At 43.6% G+C, this 19,706-nt stretch overlaps 2 protein-coding genes across 8 annotated transcripts; one reads left to right on the top strand and one right to left on the bottom strand.

The window, feature by feature from the left end:
• Positions 1 to 505: 505 nt before the first annotated feature.
• LOC110503229 (extracellular calcium-sensing receptor-like) lies at positions 506 to 4,633 on the bottom strand. Of its 4 annotated transcripts, none has more exons than XM_090219167.1 (6): positions 4,358 to 4,633; positions 3,545 to 3,834; positions 3,017 to 3,309; positions 2,523 to 2,746; positions 1,914 to 2,259; positions 506 to 1,646 (listed from the first exon to the last, which is right to left on the bottom strand). In XM_090219167.1, the coding sequence occupies exons 1-6, from the start codon at positions 4,616 to 4,618 to the stop codon at positions 730 to 732; spliced, it is 2,331 nt and encodes a 776-aa protein (XP_090075293.1). In that variant the 5' UTR covers positions 4,619 to 4,633; the 3' UTR covers positions 506 to 729. The 4 variants fall into 4 exon arrangements, with proteins under 4 accessions (XP_090075293.1, XP_090075292.1, XP_090075294.1 ...); XM_090219166.1 differs by having other exon boundaries at positions 2,523 to 2,743; positions 3,029 to 3,309; XM_090219168.1 differs by having other exon boundaries at positions 2,523 to 2,731; positions 3,029 to 3,309.
• A 7,736-nt stretch (positions 4,634 to 12,369) lies between these two features.
• LOC110503228 (extracellular calcium-sensing receptor-like) lies at positions 12,370 to 17,507 on the top strand. 4 transcript variants are annotated; one of them, XM_090219161.1, is made up of 7 exons: positions 12,370 to 12,653; positions 13,033 to 13,327; positions 13,844 to 14,133; positions 14,379 to 14,659; positions 14,944 to 15,152; positions 15,654 to 15,999; positions 16,258 to 17,507. In XM_090219161.1, the coding sequence occupies exons 1-7, from the start codon at positions 12,370 to 12,372 to the stop codon at positions 17,172 to 17,174; spliced, it is 2,622 nt and encodes an 873-aa protein (XP_090075287.1). In that variant the 3' UTR covers positions 17,175 to 17,507. The 4 variants fall into 4 exon arrangements, with proteins under 4 accessions (XP_090075287.1, XP_090075288.1, XP_090075290.1 ...); XM_090219162.1 differs by lacking the exon at positions 12,370 to 12,653 and having other exon boundaries at positions 14,379 to 14,656; positions 14,929 to 15,152; XM_090219164.1 differs by lacking the exon at positions 12,370 to 12,653 and having other exon boundaries at positions 14,379 to 14,674.
• Positions 17,508 to 19,706: the final 2,199 nt, after the last annotated feature.

The following is a 19,706-nucleotide window of genomic DNA, read 5'->3' as shown; positions in this document are numbered from 1 at the left end:
TAGTACGATGCACAATTGGCCCAGGGTCGTCCGTGTTAGTGTCTGGCTCGGTCTGTAATTGTAAATAAGAATTGGTCTTAAATGCAATGAAGTACTCTACATTGCACTAGAAACTATTTGGCTTCTTGAACAGTGTGTGTCTTAATTAACTGCTCTGGTAGGTGATGTAAGCATGAGAAGACTGCCCAACACTGGACACTGGGTTGAAGTGTTTCAAATAATGTGAATAAGGTTGGCATATTTGTGATATGTAATTAATAAAATGCAATGAGTATAAAAAACAAGGTATCTAACAAATGTGGATTGACTGGCCAATCATTGACACCAATATATCTGAAAATGTTTATTATATTATACTATTATAATATTATATTAACTAACTATTATAATATACACTATGATGAACTACAATATCAATTGAACACATGCACTTCAATGTTATATCAATTCATATAGGAATAAAGCTTTTCTCCAACAACATGGAAATGGTTCCACTCTGTAGGCTACTGCTAATCACATCATTTAGCAGGTAAAATCAGATTTTAACACTCTAGATTTTAACAATTTCACATAACATTGGAATATCTAAAGTGACCCTGTTACACGTTAATAGTTACAAGGTTACCAATGATTATCTGCTAAATTGTTGTTCATCTCTGTCAGAGTTGTCCTCCCTAACTGTATGATAAACCATATAACTGAACAATGTTTTTTAACCTCAATCATTTCTTAATAACGTTTATCATTGGATGTCTTCTCCATGAGGTGTTTCTTGGTGTTCTTCTCTGGCCTGAACAGAATAATAAAGCATTTAGGAACAAATAATAGAAAGAACAACCCAAAGCTAGAGGTGATGATGGCAAAGATCTCCACAGCTACAGTGAACTTCCCAGGAGAGCTGACATAAGCTGGGATAAAGGTGATCCAGACTGCACAGAATATGAGCATGCTGAAGGTGATGAATTTGGCCTCATTGAAGTTATCAGGCAGCTTCCGAGCCAGAAAAGCCAGCACAAAGCACAAGAGAGACAGGAGACCTATATAACCCAACACAGCCCAGAATGCCCCTACAGAGCCTAAGTCACACTCGAGAAGGACTTTTTCCTTGTAGGTAGTGAGGTTTTTAATGGGGAAGGGAGGGGACAGGACTAACCACAGAGTGCATATCAAAGCCTGGACAAACGTGAAGGACACTACAGTCAATCTCTGCTGTGAAGGGCCAAACCATTTCATGACATTACTGGCTGGAAGTGTAGCCCTGAAGGCCATCAACACCACTATTGTTTTCCCCAGAACACAAGAGATGCAGAGGACGAAGGTGATCCCAAACGCTGTGTGACGCAGCATACAGGACCACTCAGAGGGCCGGCCAATGAAAGTAAGAGAACACAGAAAACACAGAGTCAAGGAGAAGAGCAGCAGGAAGCTCAGCTCAGAGTTGTTGGCCCTGACGATGGCCGAAGTTCGGTGGCGGTAGAAGACGGTTGCCGTGGCAATGGCCAGACAAGCCCCGCCCACAGAGCAGGCGGTCAGGATGATTCCGAGGACCTCGTGGAAGGACAGGAACTCCACAGGCTTAAGGATACAGAGGTCTCTCTCAGCGTTGGGCCAGTACTCCTCGGGACAGATCAGACAGTCTGAAGAATCTGAACAGGACAAAACAACAGACATCAAATGTTAATAATAATAGATTCAGGTTTTATTTATTTACAAATACATGTCCCACAATGCTGCACTTTTTCAGTTTACAATAAAGAATGTTGAATTAATGTGCAGCTTACATGAGATAATAAGAACAGGAACATGATTGACAGACACTACCTTTGTAGTGCTGGTAATATGAATAAACCACTACTTAGTAAACTGTGATAGAAATTACTACACATTTTTGCCAACTGTTCCTATAGTCCTACCTGTGTTATTACTGATCTCTCCCTCTGCACATTGGATACAGTCATAACAGCATACAGGCATTCCTTTCTGTACAGCCTTACGAGTGCCTGGTGGACAGCTCTCACTGCACACTGACACAGGTACTTGTGTACTGTTCTTTACCCAGGTGATTTCCTTCTCCATGTCAAACATCTGGTCAGGAGGCAGGGACGCATCATAGCGCCCCACTGTCACAAACTCCATCTTCCCACTCTCTCCTATCTGCCAGTTGACCAGCTCATATGTGGGCACTGGGTCCCCGTTGGCATCGAAAGACACCTGGTACCCGTTACGAGAGAAGTTCACCCTCCTCAATCTCTCCAGGACCTGGGGGTTAAAAGGGCAAGGAAGAGAGAGGGGACGAGAGAGAAGGAGAGAGGGGAAGAGAGATGGAGATAAGGGAAGATAGAGATGGAGTAAGGGGATGAGAGAAAGAGAGAGAGAAACAGAACTTTAATTTACCTTGCATATTTCTCAAAGGTGTTTCTTCAAAACCAGCCGTAAAGTATAATGAGAACTCCTAGGCCTTCATACTTGTAGCCAATATAAACATATATATCAGGACATTATACTATTGTCTTGTTATTCACCTGTGTTGGCTTCACATGGAGGTGATTGTCACAGTAAACAGTGGAGTTTTCTCTCTCTTCACAAACGATGCTGTGGATGGCGTGTGCTATGGCATAAACAGCTTTATACACCATGTTAGTGACACGCAGCTGGGATGTATCTGTGTAGGGGGTCTGTAGCTGCTGTATATCCTCACTGCCATCACACACTTTCTCTTCAACCCCAACACCTGTAGAGGTCCCTACAGATAGAGAGAGACAGAATGATAGGAAGATAGATAGATAGATAGATAGATAGATAGATAGATAGATAGATAGATAGATAGATAGATAGATAGATAGATAGATAGATAGATAGATAGATAGATAGATAGATAGATAGATAGATAGATAGATAGATAGATAGATAGATAGATAGATAGATAGATAGATACATACATACATACATACATACATACATACATACATACATACATACATAGATACATAGACACATAGATACATAGATACATAGATACCCAGCTGACAGCCAAAGGCTCCCTCCCAGAACTCGGTGAGCAGGGGAGAGTTGGACACCTTCTGTGGGGAGAGGTCCAGGAGGAAGTCCCTAAGACCGGGGATGACAGAGCGTTGGATGCCAAATCCGATGGCCCCGGCACACATTGCAAAGCGCAGCATATCTGGGTCAGTGACCCAGGTCTCGCTTCCGATCCACTGGCGGGGCGGAGAGGGCAGGCGGTCCAACTCTCTCAGCAGGATCCTCATGTCCCCAGTGGCTGCAAATGCAACCACCACCCGGGCTGTGGAGCTGGGCAACATGATTATATCATAAAATATGCTTATGTTTGTCATTAATTGGTATGTCTCAGTGAAGTGAACATGAACATTAGCATTAAATAACACTTTTCACATGCTTAAGATATGCAAATCATGTTGGTCTCACGGATCAGCTTTGGGAAAAGAGAGAAATTAATAATTGCAGCTTTTAGAATTATGGTCTTGCATTTGTGTGAATGAAAAGTTCACAAGTAATCATGGATCACCTGCGTATCACGTCAGCCACCCGTTGCACTCTGCTGAGTGGGTTGGTACGGTAGAAGGCTTCAGAATACTCCACACAGATACCCTCCTCTTGTGCTGCCTTTAGGAAAGCAGCCATCCCGTTATTACCGTAGTCAGAGTCGGAACGGACCGCCCCAATCCAGGTCCAGCCGAAGTGCCTGATGAGGTGGGCCAGAGCGGCAGCCTGGAACTGATCACTGGGGATGGTTCTGAAGAAGGTTGGATACTGTTTCTTATCACTCAGACACGCACAGGTGGAAAAGTGGCTCACCTTGGTAAAAACAGACAGTCGAAAACATGAGAAAGAAGATCATGTGGGCCAAACGAGTCTCAGTTATTGGCTACTTCCTATTTTTTTTCTTTAGCTGTGTAGTTTGATTGGGAGATAATAAAAATAAGCCAATTTATTATTGTTTTCGTTTTGTAAGAATGAAAAGGATGTACGTTTCGACCCAAGACCTTGGTCATTCTATTCATATTTAAAATAGTGTTATAAGACATACTGGTGCTGTGAAAAACATGAGTAAAAGGTGTGACAACAATCCCTGGTCTCCCATAACAACCTAGCCTATGAAAGATCAGATCATGTTTAAATGCCTCCAGACATTTTCCAGACTCATATTCCTCAGATCATGTTAAAATGCCTATAGAAGTTCTTCAAACTTTCTCATCATAATTTCACACAGAAATGTATGTTCCTGAAAGAGAGAATAGAGTTGGAATACAAGAAGTTAAAAGATGATTTATTTCCTGAAAGAGAGGAGAATATTAGATTTCTTTCCACTGGAGTTTACCTGAGGAATGCCGAAAGGGCCGATGATGCGCAACATGCTGATGGTTGGCGTGGAGCCAGACTCGCCCACGATAGCTGTCACCGTTGCCGATTCAGAGCACTGTTCTCCGGTATCAAACATGGGATCCAGGCCGTTAGCCAGTTGGAAGGCCACTTTTACAGCCATGGGGACCGAGGAGCACGAGTCGTGTACTTGATAACCGAGTGTGACACCTGGTAGAAGGTCTGAACTGTTGTTTATCTCGTCAACTGCGAAGACCATGGCGCGCGAGAAGCGCAACTCACGGGAATCCAAACTGTAAATAGAAGGGAGGTAAGTGAGCACCACTTGACTAAATGGTAAACTAGCCTATAGAATATATGGTTATAAGAGGACAAACATCTTAATATCTGGCCATATTTTACTGTCTATAGGCCTACACTTTTGTTATCAGTAATTGAGGACATTGTAGTATTGCCTGCATTTTGAAAATGTGACCCTTTGTAACAGTAGGCTTCATCTACTCTCTCAGACACAAACACACTATTTATCTGTCTTAAAAACACTGTTTATTTGTCTTTAAATGCTTTTCATATGTCTTTAAACACACTGTTTATCTGTCTTCAAAACACTGTTCATCTGTATTTAAAACACAATTTATCTGTCTCCCCACACAGCCACAGTCCTGTCCCCTGTTCCCTCTTGCGCTCACTGACCTCCCTGTGCACTGCAGGGGCTCAGGCAGGCTGGTGTAGCTGTGTTCCACAGTGTGCATGTAGTAGTGCATGGAGAAAACACCCCCGATGACAAAGTCCCCGTCCTGGGAGAACGCCGGAGGACGAGGGGTGCCTTGGAGCCTGCATCTGACAGACTCCATCCCAGAGGCAGAGACAGAGGCAGAGGCAGACGAGAGCAAGGCGAGCCCACCAGCCACCACAGCTAGATGGAGTAGAACCAGACTACCAGCGAGACTTGGATCGAGAGCAGGAGCCGGAGACAGCCTCATTCCCCTGATGTGTAGAATGTACGGAGTACCACAGTGCCACACAGACCCACATAGGTTAGGTTACCTCTCTAATCTCATTTAAATACCCACCGAACCTGTGTGGGGATTCCTCTAGGGGCCACAATGTGGGTATAGCCATGCCAGGGAGGGAGGGGTTAGAGGCTCACCCAGTCAGGTCCTGCTTCTTTCAGCTATAGAGGGAAAATGTAGCAGCATCAGCCCTACGTTGACTGTAATGGTTTAGATAGACGTAAACATACAGTAGACACACTATAACCATCTGGCTCTCTTATATTTCCTCCACAGTCTTGTCCTCTTGGCACGCTGATTCTAAAGGAAGCTTGTTCTCGAGACATAAGAAAGATCAGAATGTATTAATACATTTTTTATTTTAACATGTGGGGGTTTCATCCTTATATTTGGCACTAAACTGTCCCCATACTATACAGTCGTGGCCAAAAGTTTTGAGAATGACACAAATATTAATTTTCACAAAGACTGCTGCCTCAGGTTGTTTCATAGCAATTTGAATATTCTCCAGAATCTTATGAAGAGTGATCAGATGAATCCCTCCTTGCCATGCAAATGAACTGAATTCCAAAAAACATTTCCACTGCATTTCAGCCCTGCCACAAAAGGACCAGCTGACATCATGTCAGTGTTTCTCTAGTTAACACACGTGTGCGTGTTGACGAGGACAAGGCTGGAGATCACTCTGTCATGCTGATTAAGTTTGAATAACAGACTGGAAGTTTCAAAAGGAGGGTGAGCTTGGAATCTTTGTTCTTCCTCTGTCAACCATGGTTACCTGCCGTAATCATGGCTTTGAACAAAAAGGGCTTCACAGGCAAGGATATTGCTGCCAGTATGATTGCACCTAAATCAACATTTTTTTCGGATCATCAAGAACTTCAAGGAGAATAGTTCAATTGTTCTGAAGAAGGCTTCAGGGAGCCAAATACAGTCCAGCAAGCGCCAGGATTCAGTTGCGGGATTGGGGCACCACCAGTACAGAGCTTGCTCAGGAATGGCAGAAAGCAGGTGTGAGTGCATCTCCATGCACAGTGAGGTGAGGACTTTTGGAGGGTGGCCAAGGGTCAAGAAGGGCAGTAAAGAAGCCACTTCTCTCTGGTAACCCATTCCAATCACCAGGTGCATGGCTGTACATTTGCAGTATGTATCAATGTGCATTTACCATCACGAGTTTGTCATGCTCAAAAATCCTGCAAAAATACCAAATTGACTGGCCTGATGAACTCGGGATGGCCGGGCAGTGATTCTGGATCCTCTCCGTCACTCATTGGTGTTGATTTCAGAATGTCATTTTGGTGATGGTACCTAACTGTTTAAACATATTACAAATGGACAAAAGTGTGCCAGGAACTCACCGTCCATCAGTCAATTAGATATCAATTTGAAACCAAACTGATACAAACTGACACCACACCCACTTTTTCCAACTCGTTTAGTAGCCAACTAAACAAAATTCACAGCTCCTTCTGTTCAAACCATAATAAAAAGATAAAACACAAAGTTACGTTCTAGCTGCTACCTTCTAGAGCCACATAACTCCCCACGCACTATCGACCTGAGCTCTGGAACAGGTTTCAAAAGTTTCAGAACTCTAGGTCTGACGGTTCTTTAATAGTTCGAACAAAGTTAACTATTGCAGGCTCTGTCTGTCTCTACGCACCATACTGTGTCCCTCCGTCCAAGCTGTGTGTGTGTGTGTGTGTGTGAGTTTTCTTGGAAATTTTATGGGAGACATGACTGATTTACAGTTCATGAGGGTTGCCTAATCACGCATATGAAGTTTTGGAAATATCTGACTTTTTTAACCCTTCGAAACAGCCCCTGTGACACCACTTCCGGTTGGCACAGGAAGCTATAAGTTCAATAACACATTTTGAAAAGATCGGACCTTTTTTTTCTTTTTTTTTTCTTTTTTTTTTTGCGTACATTTTTTCCCTTTTTCTCCCCATTCAATTGTTTTTAGTAGCTACTATCTTGTCTCATCGCTACAACTCCCGTACGGGCTCGGGAGAGACAAAGGTTGAAAGTCATGCGTCCTCCGATACAGAAAACTGCTTCTTAACTGCTTCTTCTTACCCCCAAGGGGACTAGACTGTAGATGAAATACTGTTTAGAGCCAGCGTGCAAAGAGGACTAGACTGTAGATGAAATAGTCATAAAATCTATGCAGCCTACTAAGCTCAGCAAAAAAGAAACGTCAATTTTTCAGGACCCTGTACTTCAAAGAAAATTTGTAAAATTCCAAATAACTTCACAGATCTTCTTTGTAAAGTGTTTAAACATTGTTTCCCATGCTTGTTCAATGAACCATACATAGTTAGTGAACATGCACCTGTGGAACGGTCGTTAAGACACTAACAGCTTGCAGATGGTAGGCAATAAATGTCACAGTTATGAAAACTTAGGACACTAAAGAGGCCTTTCTACTGACTCTGAAAAACACCCAAAGAAATATGCCCAGGGTCTCTGCTCATCTGCGTGAACGTGCCTTGGGCATGCTGCAAGGAGGCATGAGGACTGCAGATGTGGCCAGGGCAATAAATTGCAATGTCCGCACTGTGAGACATGACGGACAGCTGATTGTCCTCACTGTTGCAGACTACGTGTAACAACACCTGCACAGGATCGGTACATCCGAACGTCACACATGCGGGACAGGTACAGGATGGCAACAACAACTGCACGAGTTACACCAGTTATACCAGGAATGCACAATCCCTCCATCTGTGCTCAGACTGTACGCACTAGGCTGAGAGAGGCTGGACTGAGGGCGTGTAGGCCTGTTGTAAGGCAGGTCCTCACCAGACATCACCGGCAACAATGTCGCCTATGAGCACATACCCACTGTCGCTGGACCAAACAGGACTGGCAAAAAGTGCTCTTCACTGACGAGTCACGGTTTTGTCTCACCACGGGTGATGGTTGGTTCCGCGTTTATTGTCGAAGGAGTGAGTGTTGCACAGAGGCCTGTACTCTGGAGCGGGATCGATTTGGAGGTGGAGGGTCTGTCATGGTCTGGCGCGGTGTGTCACAGCATCATCAGACTGAGCTTGTTGTTATTGCAGGCAATCTCAACGCTGTTTAGCCCAGATCTCAATCCCATTGACCACGTCTGGGACCTGTTGGATCAGAGGGTGTGGACTAGGGCCAATCCCCCAAGAAATGTCCAGGAACTTGCAGGTGCCTTGGTGGAAGAGTGGAGTAACATCTCACAACAAGGACTGGCAAATATGGTGCAGTCCATGAGGAGGAGATGCACTGTAGAACTTAATTTAGCTGGTGGCCATACCAGATACTTACTGTCACTTTTGATTTTGACCCCACCCCTTTGTTCAGGGACATAATATAATAAGAATATATATAAGAATAATTTTGCACGCCCAATTTTTCAGTTTTTGATTTGTTAAAAAAGTTTGAAATATCCAATAAATGTCGTTCCACTTCATGATTGTGTCCCACTTGTTGTTGATTCTTCACAAAAAAATACAGTTTTATATCTTTATGTTTGAAGCCTGAAATGTGGCAAAAGGTCGCAAAGTTCAAGGGGGCCGAATACTTTCGCAAGGCACTGTAGCTAGCATAGCATTAAGCCTAGCATTCAGCAGGCAACATTTTCACAAAAACAAGAAAAGCATTCAAATAAAATAATTGACCTTTGAAGAACTTCGGATGTTTTCAATGAGGAGACTCTCAGTTAGATAGCAAATGTTAATTTTTTCCAAAAAGATTATTTGTGTAGGAGAAATCCTCCGTTTTGTTCATCACCTTTGGCTAAGAAAAAAAAAACGAAAATACAGTCATTACAACGCCAAACTTTTTTCCAAATTAACTCCATAATATCGACAGAAACATGGCAAACGTTGTTTCGAATCAATCCTCAAGGTGTTTTCACATATCTATTCGATGATAAATCATTCGTGGCAGTTGGGTTTCTCCTCGGAAGCAAACAGAAAAATACATGCAGCTGGAGATTACGCAATAATTGCGACGGAGGACACTAAGCGACCACCTGGCATATGTAGTGTAAATGGTCAATCTTCCAATGATATGCCTACAAATACGTCACAATGCTGTCGACACTATGGAGAAACGACAGAAAGTCTAAGCTCATTCATGACCCGTACACAGCCATATAAGGACTCATTGAAACACAGCGCCTTCAAAAAATCTGGGGTACTTCCTGTTTGAAATTTCATCTTGGTTTCGCCTGTAGCATCAGTTCTGTGGCACTCACAGACAATATCTTTGCAGATTTGGAAACGTCAGAGTGTTTTCTTTCCAAAGCTGTCAATTATATGCATAGTCGAGTATCTTTTCATGACAAAATATCGCGCTTAAAACGGGAACATTTTTTTATCCAATAATGAAATACCGCCCCCAGAGTTCCAAGAAGTTAATGCAACAGCTGTGTCAGATTTCAAAAAAACTTTACGGAAAAGCACACCATGCAATAATCTGAGTACGGCACTCAGAGACCAAAACAGCCAAAGAGATATCCACCATGTTGTGTAGACAATATTAGTCAGAAATAGCATTATAAATATTCACTTACCTTTGATGATCTTCATCAGAATGCACTCCCAGGAATCCCAGTTACACAATAAATGTTTGATTTGTTCGATAAAGTTCATCATTTATGTCCAAATACCTTCCTTTGTTAGATCGTTTGATAAACAAATCCAAACGCTCGTGCAATTCCAGCCGAAAGGTTGGACGAAAAGTCCAAAAAGTTCCGTTACAGTCCGTAGAAACATGTTAAACTAAGTATAGAATCAATCTTTAGGATGTTTTTAACATAAATCTGCAACAATTTTCCAACCGGAGAATTCCATTGTCTATAGAAAAGCAATGGAATGCGAGCTATCTCACATGACAGCGCGTCACGAGCTCAAAGCATTTTGCCAGACCTCTGACTCATTCCCCTCTCATTCAGCCCCACTTCACAGTAGAAGCATCAAACTAGGTTCTAAAGACTGTTGACATCTAGTGGAAGCCTTAGGAAGTGCAACATGACCCATATCCCACTGTATCTTCAATAGGGAATGAGTTGAAAAACAACCAACCTCAGATTTCCCACTTCCTGGTTGGATTTCTTCTCAGATTTCTGCCTGCCAAATGAGTTATGTTTTACTCACAGACATCATTAAAACAGTTTTAGAAACTTCAGAGTGTTTTCTATCCAAATATACTAATAGTTTGCTTATATTAGCAACTGGGCCTGAGTAGCAGGCAGTTTACTCTGGGCACCTTATTCATCCAAGCTACTCAATACTGCCCCCCAGTCACCAAGAAGTTAAAACTTTATTGAATACTCATCTCTTCAGTAGGGACTATGATTGAGTGTAGTCAGGCCCAGTGGTGTGAAGGTGAACGGAAAGATACTGGAGCGACAAACCGCCCTTGCTGTCTCTGCCTGTCCGGTTCCCCTCTCTACACAGGGATTCTCTGCCTCCAACCATATTACGGGCCGTGCCGTCCCTAGGAGGGGTGCGTCTCTTGAGTGGGTTGAGTCTCTGACGTCATCTTCCTGTCCGGGTTGGCGCCCCCTCCGGGTTTGTGCCATGGAGGAGATCTTCGTGGGCTATACTCTGTCTTGTCTCAGGGAAGTAAATTGGTGGTTAAAGATATTTAGTGGTGTGGGGGCTGTGCTTTGGCACAGTGGGTGGTGTTATATCTGCCTGATTGGCCCTGTCCGGGGGTATAGTCGGATGGGGCCACAGTGTCTCCCTACCCCTCCTGTCTCTGCCTCCAGTAATTATGCTGCAATAGATTATGTGTCCGGGGGCTAGGTTCACTGTTATGTCTGGAGTATTTCTCCTGTCTTATCCAGTGTCCTGTGTGAATTTAAGTATGCTCCCTCCTATTCTCTCTCTCTTTCGCTCTTTGTCTTTCTCTTCTCTCGGAGGACCTGAGACCTGGGACCATGCCTCAGGACTACCTGGCCTGATGACTCCTTGCTGTCCTCAATCCACCTGGTCGTGCTGCTGTTCCAGTTTCAGCTGAACCCTGACCTGGTCACCGGAAGTGCTCCCTTGTCTCGGACCTGCTGTTTTTGACTCTCTCACTCTACCACACCTGCTGTCTCTTAACGTTTGAACATCTTGGCCATGTACTGTTATAATCTCCACCTGGCACAGCCAGAAGAGGACTGGCCTCCCCTCAGAGCCTTGTTCCTCTCCATGTTTTGTTCTAGGTTCCAGTGTAGAGCCAGCATACCAGAGGACTAGACTGCATGGAAATATAAGAGAGCCAGAGTGCAAAGAGGACTAGACAGAAGTGGAAATATAAGAGAAGCAGCGTGCCAAGAGGACTAGACTGTAGGGGAAAAACTTTGTAGAGGCAGAGTGCCAAGAGGACTAGACTGTCTGGGAAATACTGTGTAGAGCCAGCGTGCCAAGAGTACTAGACTGTCTGGGAAATACTGCGTAGAGCCAGCGTGCCAAGAGGACTAGACTGTCTGGGAAATACTGTGTAGAGCCAGCGTAACAAGAGTTTTAGACTGTCTGGGAAATACTGTGTAGAGCCAGCGTGCCAAGAGGACTAGACTGTCGGGGAAATATTTGTAGAGTCAGCGTGCCAAGAGGACTAGACTGTAGAGGAAACACTGTGTAGAGCCAGCGTGCCTAGAGGACTAGACTGCAGAGGAAATATAAGAGAGCCAGCGTGCCAAGAGAACTAGACAGTAGGGGCAATATAAGAGAGCCAGATGGTTATAGTGTGTCTACTGTATGTTTATGTCTATATAAACCATTACAGTCTACTTAGGGCTTTCGCTGGTGTATGCAGTCTCTATATGTGAAAGAAGCAGGACCTGACTGAGTGAGCAGAGCAGCTTCTAACCCCTCCCTTTCTGGCATGGCCATACCCACAGTGTGGCCCCCAGAGGAATCCCCAAAGAGGTACGGTGGGTATTTAACCCAGAGAAGAGAGGTATCCTGACCTATATGGGTCTGTGTGGCGCTGTATTACTCCATACCTTCTACACATCAGGGGAATGAGGCTCTCTCCGGCTCCTGCTCTGGATCCAAGTCTGGCTGGTAGTCTGGTTCTACTCCATCTAGCTGTGGTGGCTGGTGGGCTTGCCTGGCTCTCGTCTGCCTCTGTCTCTGCCTCTGGGCTGGAGTCTATCAGATGCAGGCTTGAAGGCACCCCTCGTCCTCCGGCGTTCTCCCAGGACGGGGACTTTGTCATCGGGGGTGTTTTCTCCATGCACTACTACATGCACACTGTGGATCACAGCTACACCAACCTGCCTGAGCCCCTGAAGTGCACAGGGAGGTCAGTGAGCGCAAGAGGGAACAGGGGACAGGACTGTGGCTGTGTGGGGAGAGAGATACATTGTGTTTTAAAGACAGAGAAACCATTTGTTTAAAGATTGATAAACAGTGTATTCAAGACAGGTTAACAGTGTTTTAAAGACAGATTAACTGTGTTTTTAAAGACAGATTAAAAGTGTAGGTAAAGCCTACTGTTACAAAGGATCACATTTTCAATTGCAGACTAACCTACAGTGTCCTCAATTACAGACAACAAAAGTGTAGTCATATAGACGGTATGGAAAATAATTCTAGATATTAGGCTGTTTGCCATGGAAACATTCTATAGGCTAGTTTATGATTTGTCAGGAGGTGCTCACTGACCCATCTTCTATTTACAGTATGGATTCCCGTGAGTTGCGCTTCTCGCGAGCCATGATCTTCGCAGTTGAGGAGATAAACAACAGTTCAGACCTTCTACCGGGTGTCACACTTGGTTATCAAGTGCACGACTCCTGTGCCTCGGTCCCTATAGCCGTGAAAGTGGCCTTCCAGCTGGCTAACGGCCTGGATCCCATGTTTGATACCGGAGAACAGTGCTCTGGGTCGGCTACAGTGAAAGCTATTGTTGGCGAGTCTGGCTCCACGCCAACCATCAGCATGTTGCGCGTCATAGGCCCTTTCGGCATTCCTCAGGTAACTCCTGTGAAAATAAATCATTCAGCTTCTTTTAATTTACTGTATTCCTAATGTATATTCTCCTCTCTTTCAGGAATGAGTTCAACTTTTAAATTACCGTATTTCAACTGTATTCTCCTCTCTTTCAAGAATATACATTTCTGTGTGAAATTATGCAGAGAAAGGCATTTGAACATAGACTGAGGACGATGAGTCTGGAGAACTTCTCTAGGCATTTGAACATAGACCGAGGATTATGAGTCTGGAGATCTTCTGTCGCCATTAAAACATGATCTGAGGACTATCTTTCATAGGCGACGTTGTTATGGGAGACCAGGGAATTGTGTTACAGTTTTGTGTACCTTTTTCATTTTGGCCTAATGAAAAACAATGAGATTGCTTATTATTATTAATGTCTCCCTGACATCAAACTACATAGCAAAATAAAAAAAAGCAGAAAGTAGCCAATAACTGAGACTCGTTTGGTCAACATGATGTTCTTTCTCATGTTTTCGACTGTCTGTTTTTACCAAGGTGAGCCACTCTTCCACCTGTGCGTGTCTGAGTGAAAAGAAACAGTATCCAACCTTCTTCAGAACCATCCCCAGTGATCAGTTCCAGGCTGCCGCTCTCGCCCACCTCATCAGGCACTTCGGCTGGACCTGGATTGGGGCGGTACGTTCTGACTCCGACTACGGTAATAACGGGATGGCTGCTTTCCTACAGGCAGCACAAGAGGAAGGCATCTGTGTAGAGTATTCTGAAGCCTTCTCCCGTACCAGCCCACTCAGCAGAGTGCAACGGGTGGCCGACGTGATCCGCAGGTGATCCGTGATTACTTGTGAACTTTTCATTCATACAAATGCAAGACCAGAATTATAAAAAATACTATTGTTTTTAATTTCTCTCTTCTCCCAAAGCTGATCTGTGAGACCAACATGATTTGCATATCTTAAGCATGTCAAAAGTGTTGATGAATACTAATGTTCATGTTCACTTGACTGAGACATTCCAATGAATGACGAACATGACCAGCATAATAAGCATATGATATAATCATGTTCCCCAGCTCCACAGCCCCGGTGGTGGTTGCATTCGTATCTTCTGGGGACATGAGAATCCTGCTGATGGAGATGGAACGCCTGCCCTCTCCACCCCGCCAGTGGATCGGGAGCGATCCCTGGGTCACTGACCCAGATATGCTGCGTTTCGGTCTGTGTGCCGGGGCCATTGGATTTGGCATACAACGCTCTGTCATCCCCGGTCTTAGGGACTTCCTCCTGGACCTCTCCCCACAGAAGGTGTCCAACTCTCCCACGCTCACTGAGTTCTGGGAGGGAGCCTTTGGCTGTCGGCTGGAGACAGGTATCTATGTATCTATCTATCCATCCATCCATGCATCCATCCATCCATCCATCAGTCTATCTATCTATTTACATGTCTGTCTGTCTGTCTGTCTGTCTGTCTGTCTGTCTGTCTGTCTGTCTGTCTGTCTGTCTGTCTGTCTGTCTGTCTGTCTGTCTGTCTGTCTGTCTGTCTGTCTGTCTGTCTGTCTCTCTGTCTGTCTGTCTGTCTGTCTGTCTGTCTGTCTGTCTGTCTGTCTGTCTGTCTGTCTGTAGGGACCTCATCTACAGGTGTTGGGGTTGAAGAGAAGGTGTGTGATGGCAGTGAGGATATACAGCAGCTACAGGCCCCCTACACAGATACATCCCAGCTGCGTGTCACTAACATGGTGTATAAAGCTGTTTATGCCATAGCACACGCCATCCACAGCATCGTTTGTGAAGAGAGAGAAAACTCCACTGTGAACTGTGACAAAAACCTTAATGTGAAGCCAACACAGGTGAATGACAAGTCTGTACTATAATTTCCCGATAAATATGTTTATATAGACTACATGTATGAAGGCCTAGGAGTTCTCATTATACTTTACAACTTCTTCTGAAGTAACACATCTGATAAATATGAGTTGAATTAATGTTCTGTTTCTCTAACTCCCTCTCTCTATCTCTCTTCCCTTCTCTACATTTCTTTTTTTTTTTTACATATTTCTTCCCCTTTCTCCATCTCTCATCTTTCTATTCCCCTCTCTCCATCTCTCTCCATCTCTCATCCTCTCACTCATCTATCTCTTCCCCTCTCTCCATCTATATCTCCTTCTCTCATCCTCTCACTCATCTCTCTCTTCCCCTCTCTCCATCTATCTCTCATCTCTCATCCTCTCACTCATCTCTCTCTTCCCTTATCTCCATCTCTCCTCACCTCTCTCCTTCTCTCACATCCTCTCTCTCTCTCTCTCTCTCTCTCTCTCTCTCTCTCTCTCCCTTGCCCTTCCAAACCCCAGGTCCTGGAGAGATTGAGGAGGGTGAACTTCTCTCGTAACGGGTACCAGGTGTCTTTCGATGCCAACGGGGACCCAGTGGCCAACTATGAGCTGGTCAACTGGCAGACAAGGGAGAGTGGGAAGATGGAGTTTGTGACAGTGGGGCGCTATGATGCGTCCCTGCCTCCTGACCAGAGGTTTGACATCAACAGGGAAATCACCTGGGTAAAGAACAGTACACAAGTACCTGTGTCAGTGTGCAGTGAGAGCTGTCCCCCAGGCACTCGTAAGGCTATACAGAAAGGAAAGCCTGTATGCTGTTATGACTGTATCCAATGTGCAGAGGGAGAGATCAGTAATAACACAGGTAGGACTATAGGAACAGTTGTGTAGTAATTTCTATCACAGTTTACTCAGTAGTGGTTTATTCATATTACCAGCACTACAAAGGTAGTGTCTGTAAATTATGTTCCTGTTCATATTATCTCATGTAAGCTGCATATTAATTCAACATTCTTTATTGTAAACTGAAAAAGTGCAGCATTGTGGGACATGTATTTGTAAATAAATTAAACCTGAATCTATTATTTTTAACATTTGATGTCTGTTGTTTTGTCCTGTTCAGATTCTTCAGACTGTCTGATCTGTCCCAAGGAGTACTGGCCCAACGCTGAGAGAGACCTCTGTATCCTTAAGCCTGTGGAGTTCCTGTCCTTCCACGAGGTCCTCGGAATCATCCTGACCGCCTGCTCTGTGGGCGGGGCTTGTCTGGCCATCGCCACGTCAACCGTCTTCTACCACCACCGAATGTCGGCCATTGTCAGGGCCAACAACTCTGAGCTGAGCTTCCTGCTGCTCTTCTCCTTGGCTCTGTGTTTTCTGTGTTCTCTTACTTTCATTGGTCGGCCCTCTGAGTGGTCCTGTATGCTGCGTCACACAGCGTTTGGGATCACCTTCGTTCTCTGCATCTCTTGTGTTCTGGGGAAAACAATAGTGGTGTTGATGGCCTTCAGGGCTACTCTTCCAGGCAGTAATGTCATGAAATGGTTTGGTCCTCCACAGCAGAGATTGACTGTAGTGTCCTTCACGTTTGTCCAGGCTTTGATATGCACTCTGTGGTTGGTCCTGTCCCCTCCCTTCCCCATTAAAAACCTCACTACCTACAAGGAAAAGATCATTCTAGAGTGTGATGTGGGTTCAGCTATTGGTTTCTGGGCTGTGTTGGGCTATATAGGACTCCTGTCTCTCTTGTGCTTTGTGCTGGCTTTTCTGGCTCGGAAGCTGCCTGATAACTTCAATGAGGCCAAATTCATCACCTTCAGCATGCTCATATTCTGTGCAGTCTGGATCACCTTTATCCCAGCTTATGTCAGCTCTCCTGGGAAGTTCACTGTAGCTGTGGAGATATTTGCCATCATCACCTCTAGCTTTGGGTTGTTCTTTCTATTATTTGTTCCTAAATGCTTTATTATTCTGTTCAGGCCAGAGAAGAACACCAAGAAACACCTCATGGAGAAGACATCCAATGATATACGTTATTAAGAACATATTGACGGGAACAGACATTGTAACGTTCAGTTATGTGGTCTTTCATAGAGTTAGGTAGGACTACTCTGACAGAGATGAACAACAATTTAGCAGATAATCATTGGTAACATTGTAAGTAGTAACAGGACACGGGTTCACTTTAGATATTCCAATGTTATGTGAGATTGTTCAAATCTAGAGTGTTAAAATCTGATTGTACCTGCTAAATGATGTGATTAGCAGGAGCCTACAGAGTGGAACCACTTCCATGTTGTTGGAGAAAAGCTTTATTCCTATATGAATTGGTATAACATTGAAGTGCATGTTCAATTGATATTGTAATGCATCATATTATGTATTATAATAATATAATAAACATTTTCATACACAGTTGAAGTCGGAAGTTTACATACAATTAGGTTGGAGTAATTAAAACTCGTTTTTCAACAACTCCACACATTGTTAACACTTGTTAACAAATTATAGTTTTGGCAAGTCTGCTAGGATATCTACTTTGTGCATTACACAAGTAATTTTTCCAACAATTGTTTACAGACAAGAGTATTTCACTGATAACTCACTGTTTCACAATTCTAGTGGGTGAGAAGTGTTTATACACTAAGTTCACTGTGCCTCTGTCTGCACTCCGTCCAGACAAAAACTCAAAATGTTCCGTCACAGTCCTTTAGAAACGTGTCAAGCGATGTATGGAATCAGTCTTTAGGATATTTTTAACATAAAACATCAATAATGTTCTAACCGGAGAATTCCTTTGTCTGAAGAAAAAGCACTGGAACGAGAGGTAACTCTGTCGGAAGCGCGCGTAATGAGACAAAGGCACTCTGCCAGACCACTAACTCAAAAAGGTCTCATGAGCCCCTCCTTTGTAGTAGAATCTTCATTCAAGTTTCTAAAGACAGTTGACATCTAGTGGAAGCCGTAGGAAATGTAACTTTATCCATATCTCAAAGTGTATTCGGTAGACCAAGCTTTGAAAAACTACAAACCTCAGTTGTCCGACTTCCTGGTTGGATTTTTCTCAGGTTTTCGCCTGCCATATGAGTTCTGTTATACTCACAGACATTATTCAAACAGTTTTAGAAACCTCAGAGTGTTTTCTATCCAATACTAATAATTACATGCATATATTAGCATCTGGGACAGAGTAGGAGGCAGTTCACTCTGGGCACGCTATTCATCCAAAAGTGAAAATGCTGCCCCCTATCCCAAAAGAGTTAAACTCTTAGACTATTGATACAAACAGAATAAGAACAAGTCTTTGATATTAATTATTAGTCTACAGCTATGAATTCGGTATCATTGAATGCGAAGACCGACAACCGCCAAAATGTCTATTCTATAACGACACGAATGAATGTCACTCTGAACTATCTATTCTAACCATGACAGAGAGTGAGGACAAACTCTCCAACAGAAACAAACTTTTCAACAGAGCTCCCGATGATACACTGAGCGTAAATATATATATTGAATGCAATTATTCCCGAATGAGTGAGCGTTCATGTGCAAAGTATTAGCATTTCAATTGTTATAATTATCAACTGTGTAGTGTCTTATCTCAGTCGACCCCCACTTCCCTTTTGTACACCAAGCCGCGATGCCGGTTTATTCCACTAGGGAAACTCCGCTATCATTTCCTTTTAACTATCTATTGTTTGCGTGATGCATTTCTGTGAATTACTTAGGTAGTAAATAAATGATTTTAAGAAAATTGATTATAACTTTATAATCTGAATAATTTTCTTGTTGCCCCTACTTCCTAGTTAATTACAGTTACATGAGTAATCAGTTTCATCGCGTAATAATAATTACAGAGAGTTATTTAATAAATAGGTCTTCAGGTTTAATGATGCCAAAGACACGACAGATGACAGAGAGAATCAAGTAGACGGCACGCGCCAAACGTCTGATTTATGACCCTATGTCCGGATGACGCTTACATTCCCAAATATGGGCATCCGGCCAGGACATCTTGGAGGGAAGGTGTCACATGGTTATGGCCATATAATGCATCCTGTTGTCACGTGTTAGAGAGTGTGTTATTTTATATCTATATTGCATCTATTCCTTTGAAGTTGTCATGATGATTGATGTGTTTGAACTGGGGGGGGGGGGGGGTTGAACATTTCAAAGAGGATGACCCCACACCCACCCTATTTTATTGTCCTTGAAGGAGGAATATCCGAGATTTTAAAAATAAAACCCAGAACATTAAACATAAAATTTATTATCCTAGGCCAATTCTTGGGGTGCTATGCATCTCTTTTCATGAACCCAACGATAAAAGCATCGAGGACATTTTGTATTAGGCCCCTGAATGTTTTAAAGGAGTTTTGGATACGAGTGATGGACACATGTCTTACATATTCAAACCTGAGGATTCTACTGTTATGAAGATATTCACAGACAGCGGACCCAATCCCCTTTGTCATGCAAAAGCTGGGAGTTTTTCTCCTGCGCTGTGTATGAGAGAACGGCTTAAGATAAGGCTAGCGCTCTGTCAAATTGAACAGGCCCTGAGTGGTA

This window comes from Oncorhynchus mykiss, chromosome 24 (assembly GCF_057628025.1).
Source record: "Oncorhynchus mykiss isolate SJ-2025 chromosome 24, ASM5762802v1, whole genome shotgun sequence".
Classification (NCBI taxonomy): Eukaryota; Metazoa; Chordata; class Actinopteri; order Salmoniformes; family Salmonidae; genus Oncorhynchus; species Oncorhynchus mykiss.
This window is presented reverse-complemented; position numbering and strand designations above follow the sequence as displayed.

Bases quoted from the DNA above. Each gene is read 5' to 3' on its own strand.
- LOC110503229 (XM_090219167.1), bottom strand. From the start codon at position 4,618: ATGGTCTTCGCAGTTGACGAGATAAACAACAGTTCAGACCTTCTACCA. The intron at 3,835-4,357 runs GTAAACTCCAGT...GTTTTTACCAAG, and splicing joins GCCCTTTCGGCATTCCTCAG to GTGAGCCACTTTTCCACCTG. The intron at 1,647-1,913 runs GTAGGACTATAG...TGTCCTGTTCAG, and splicing joins AGAGATCAGTAATAACACAG to ATTCTTCAGACTGTCTGATC.
- LOC110503228 (XM_090219161.1), top strand. From the start codon at position 12,370: ATGAGGCTCTCTCCGGCTCCTGCTCTGGATCCAAGTCTGGCTGGTAGT. The intron at 13,328-13,843 runs GTAACTCCTGTG...GTTTTTACCAAG, and splicing joins GCCCTTTCGGCATTCCTCAG to GTGAGCCACTCTTCCACCTG. The intron at 16,000-16,257 runs GTAGGACTATAG...TGTCCTGTTCAG, and splicing joins AGAGATCAGTAATAACACAG to ATTCTTCAGACTGTCTGATC.